At 57.5% G+C, this 4,421-nt stretch overlaps 1 protein-coding gene across 1 annotated transcript in view; it reads left to right on the forward strand.

The window, feature by feature from the left end:
* The window catches only part of UHRF1 (ubiquitin like with PHD and ring finger domains 1), a 26,426-nt gene extending 22,469 nt beyond the window's left edge, over positions 1-3,957 (forward strand). The window contains exons 11-14 of the mRNA XM_013007649.2: positions 236-428; positions 506-663; positions 1,703-1,801; positions 2,456-3,957. Coding sequence (XP_012863103.1) covers positions 236-428; positions 506-663; positions 1,703-1,801; positions 2,456-2,602 — 597 coding nt within the window. The 3' untranslated portion in view covers positions 2,603-3,957. The remainder of the gene's footprint in view (positions 1-235; positions 429-505; positions 664-1,702; positions 1,802-2,455) is intronic.
* The last annotated feature ends 464 nt before the right edge of the window (positions 3,958-4,421 follow it).

Consider the following 4,421-nt stretch of genomic DNA (forward strand, 5'->3'; position numbering starts at 1 on the left):
CAGGCTGCGTGCTTGCGTGCACGTGCGCACCTCAGGGAATTCGGAGGCCGGGCTTGCTTAACGGAGGCCCCTTGGCGAGCTGAGGGCGGTGGCCTCAGGGCCCCCAGGGAAGGAGTGGCCGCGCAGAGGGCAGGGGCGCGGGGCGGAAGGGAAGTGGCAGCAGGACCCGGATCTGGGTGGATGTGGAGTCTGGGTCCAGGGACGCTCCAGCCCCCCGGCCGTTCTCCCTCCTCAGTATCCCGAGGGCTACTTGGAAACGCTGGCCAACAAGGAGAAGGAGAAAAAGGGGAAAGGAAAGGGAAAGGCGAACAAGGCGGCAGAGCCACAGGAGGAGGAAGAGCCGGAGGAGGAGGCGGCGGAGAAAGAGGAGGAAGAGCCGGAGTCCAGGTCGGCCAAGGGCCGAGGCAAGCGGAAGCGGAAGCTGGCAGGTGGGTGTCTCAGGGGGGAGGGGGCCGTCGGCTCCGGGCTCGGCCGGCGCATGCTCACACCGCTCCGCCCGTCCCAGGAGGCAATGGCGCGGACCCCAGGTCCCAGCGTGGGGCGCCCAAGAAACCGCTGGTGGAGCCCTACAGCCTGACGGCCCAGCAGAACCGGCTCATCAAGGAGGACAAGAGCAACGCCAAGCTGTGGGCCGAGATCCTCAAGTCGCTGAAGGATGGGCCGGTGAGCGGGGCGGCCGGCGGCCTGGGCGGGTCCCCTTGGCTACCGTCTCCATCTGGGGACAGAGACTGCTTAGGCTCCGCCCACCACCCACCCACTCGGGGGTCCCACCAATCCCTGGAGCAGCTTCCCTCTTGTATTTCACTGGACAGTGTCCTTCCAAGGGGCCTTGGTGTGCCCCAAGACTTTGATCCTGAGCAAACTGCCCCCCAGCCCCAGAGACTCGTTCCCCCAGGGTAGGGCATTGGGTTATGGCTAAGACGTTGCTTTGTGGCTGCTCTCCAACCTCCACGAGTGTAACTTGCAGCAGAAATTACGCCAACCCCCCACCCCTCGGGTACAGATGTGTGTATATGCCTAGCTCCCTCTGCATCTGCGCTGGACTTGGGGGTGGGGGCCTTATTGTGGGGGCTGTTTGGGGAGCCCTGTGATTGACCACTGGGGCTTCCCACTTCTCTTCCTTCCCCACCTCCACCTCTCTGGTTACCACCATCTCTCTCCCTTCGTGTTGTTTGGTAGCCTTTCGTATACTTGTGCCTCCCTTGCCTCGCTCTCAACTCCCAGAGGGAGGCTTTGTTTTTGGATTGTTTTCTGTTCACTTCTGGAGCCTCCATGCCCCAATCACAACCCACTGCCACCGTGTCTGTCCCGACAGCACGGAGTAGGATTGCTCCTGTGCATTTCCCAGACTGTAACTCTCTGCTGGAGTGGAAAGCTGCCTCTTTCCAGGTTCGCACGGCTGACCTTGCGGTTGCACCCCACCACACAGTAGACTATGCCGGCAGGGCTCCTAGGCGACCCCATGGGTACTACACTTGAAAACCCAGTGCTGCTGTGAGCGACTTTAGGGCCTTTCACGGTCACAGTCTGCTCCCCTCGGGGCCTCAGTGTTCACATCTTCAAACTGGCACAGTCCTGGTGCCTGGCCCCCAGGGGATGAATGACGTGAGGAAGAGCTTGGTAGCCACGTGCAAACACGCCTCCTTCCGGAGGCTTCTGCCCTGGGCCTCCCTCACCCTGTGCCCTGCCCCCTCCTTTGCAGAAGTTCCTGAGCGCCGTGGAGGAGACGTTCCAGTGCATCTGCTGCCAGGAGCTGGTCTTCCGCCCGGTCACCACTGTTTGCCAGCACAACGTGTGCAAGGTGACCCCATCCCCACTCCCCAGCCACACCAGCCCCTCGGCTATCCGTGTCACCAACTGGGGTACCTGCCACTAGGTCCTCCCTCTCCCTGGAGCATCCCCCCAGACACAGACACACAGCCCTGCAGGACAATACAGCTACCCCTGCGGCTCTCCCAGACTGGTAACTCTTGGTGGGAGCCAAGCCTTCTCGCTCCCACGGAGTGGTCAGATGGGAACAGTTGGCCTTGCAGTTAACACGAGCTTGTGGGTGGGACTGAGGACCCAAGGCAAGCCCTGCCCCGAAGCTGGACAGCTAGTGAAGCGTGTGTGGTCTCTGGACACTCGGATGCTGCATACTGTTGAAACCCTGACTGTTGGTTACCAAGCTGCTCTTCTGGAGAGAGACGAGACGTCTTGCGCCCAGAGAGAGTTGCAGTCTGGGAAACAACAGAGGCAGTTCTCTGTCCTGTAGCGTCACCGTGAGTCAGGTGGCAGGAGTATTAACCAAAAAAGGTGGCAGTCTGAACCCCGAGGTGCTTTGATGGAAAAGCTTGGAGATAGAGCTTGGGGTGGGGTGGGGCGGGGTTGCCCCGGGGCCATGGAGGGGCTGTAGGGAACAGCAGGAGACCGGGCAGCATGGCTGGCATTGCTCACTGCCCATCTTCTCTTGCAGGATTGCCTAGACCGGTCCTTCCGGGCCCAGGTCTTCAGCTGTCCTGCTTGCCGTTATGACCTGGGACAGAACTACACCAGGCAGGTCAACCAGCCGCTGCAGGATGTCCTCAATCAGCTCTTCCCCGGCTATGGCAACGGGCGGTGATGGCGCAGGCACCTAGCGCCACCACCCCTCCCTCCCCGCACCCCCACTGCCCAGCAAGGGGGGGGAGATTACCCTTTCCAGCCCTCATTTGACTTGATTTCCAGTGGGCTTAATGTCCACATGTAGGTCTCTCAAACCCCCCTAACATGGCTTGTCTTCCTGTCCTTTTTTAAGAAAAAAGCAAAAACAAAAAACCTGTACACACCCAGGAAACTTTTATAGATTGTGGCAAGAGAAGAAAAAACAAGTAGGACTTCTCCATTGCTCATTTTAAAGAAAGCCTGCCGTTTTTCCACCAGGGGAAAGGCAAAAAAAGACTGTTTTTATGGCGAGGCTGAGGGTTGGGGTTGGGTTTTGGCTTGAAAGATGGGATTACAAACTGCTTCCCTTCGAGAGAAGGCAACCAGGCCCCCAACAGTACGGGGTGGCCCAGGGCCTGTCACCGCCACAGAGAAGCCCGAGGGGCCGAGCCCAGCCACTGAGAACTGTCCTTCCCCCGGTGTGTGGCTCAGGCTCCGAAGGGCCAGCACTGCCGTCGTCATATGGGGCCGAATTCCCACCCAGGACATGGCGGGGCTGCTGGAGCCATCACCTGGAGGTGCAGAGGAGAGACCGGGTTTGGCCTCCTGCGAACTCACCCTGGTGGCTCCCACAGCAGCGGTTCAAGGACACACAGCAGTTTTGGAGCGCTTTGGAGACCAGCCCCTCTGAGGCCCCCCTGCCCCGCCCCAGCCACCACCGGAAGCCCTGCTGACAAACGCACAAAGCCTCGTCCAAGTGCCTTTGGATTTTTGTTGTTTTGCCTCTAGTAGCATCGAAAACAGCCAGATCAAAAAGCCGCTCGCTCCTGCGGTCTTGGTGGTTCGACCCTGCCTTTTAGCCCAGTTTTTACACGAGAATTTTAGCCTGACAGCGGACAATTACAAGAGGGGTGTCTGTTTGTTTTTTTTTAACACTTTTGAAATGAAATGTTTTTGTAGTTACTGTGTATGTACCCAGGGAGCTTTAAAGTAGTGGTGGTGGTGGTTTTGCTTTTGGTGGGGTGTGTTGGTTTGGTTGCTGGTTTTTGTTTTACACTTCTTTGGAATGGTTTAAGTCTGGCGATCGGACCACAGTTTGCAGCTCATCCTCACGATCCACAGACTAGACACACTCATCTGCACACAGCCTGGTGCCTACTCAGAGGTGGTTTGGTTTGGTTTGGTTTCAAACCCCTCTCTCGTGATAAGGCTGTTAATGTCTTAGGGAAATAATAATAAAACTATGACAGATTCCCTTGTGTAAGCTTTTTGGAAAGCATTCAACAATTTTATCCAAATTTTAGATTCCCACAATAAATGTCTTTGACAGCTCCAGCTTGTGGTGTCTTCCTGCGGGGACGGGGGCAAGGACAGGTGTGGGGGTGCTAACAGCCTCTTCCGTTCTAGCCACCTGGATTCCTGTTTTCCGGAGTGGGGGCTGCTGCCTCCATGGCTCCCTCTAGTGTGTCAAGAGTAGGACCGACCGTAGCACAGGCTTTTAGAGGGTGAACACCGGAGCTTTCTAAGGGGTCCCTTGGTAGACTCGGGTTGTGTTCCACCAGTTTTACCCTCCAGGGTCTCCTGGAGAGAGGTCTTCTGCCCTTTCCCTGTGCAATTCTGAGCTAAAGAGTGATGGGCACACTACAGTCTGCCGGGGCCAGATCTGGCCCACTGCCTGGTTTTATAAAGTTTTATTGGCACACAGTTCTGCCAACTGGTGCACACTATAAACCTTCAAGCCCAGAGCCTCTCATCTCACTGCCATCGAGTCAAAGCCAGCTCACCCCATAGGACAGTAG

Source organism: Echinops telfairi, unplaced genomic scaffold (assembly GCF_000313985.2).
Source record: "Echinops telfairi isolate 266 unplaced genomic scaffold, ASM31398v2 ScPeMD7_7459;HRSCAF=8497, whole genome shotgun sequence".
NCBI classification, from domain to species: domain Eukaryota; kingdom Metazoa; phylum Chordata; class Mammalia; order Afrosoricida; family Tenrecidae; genus Echinops; species Echinops telfairi.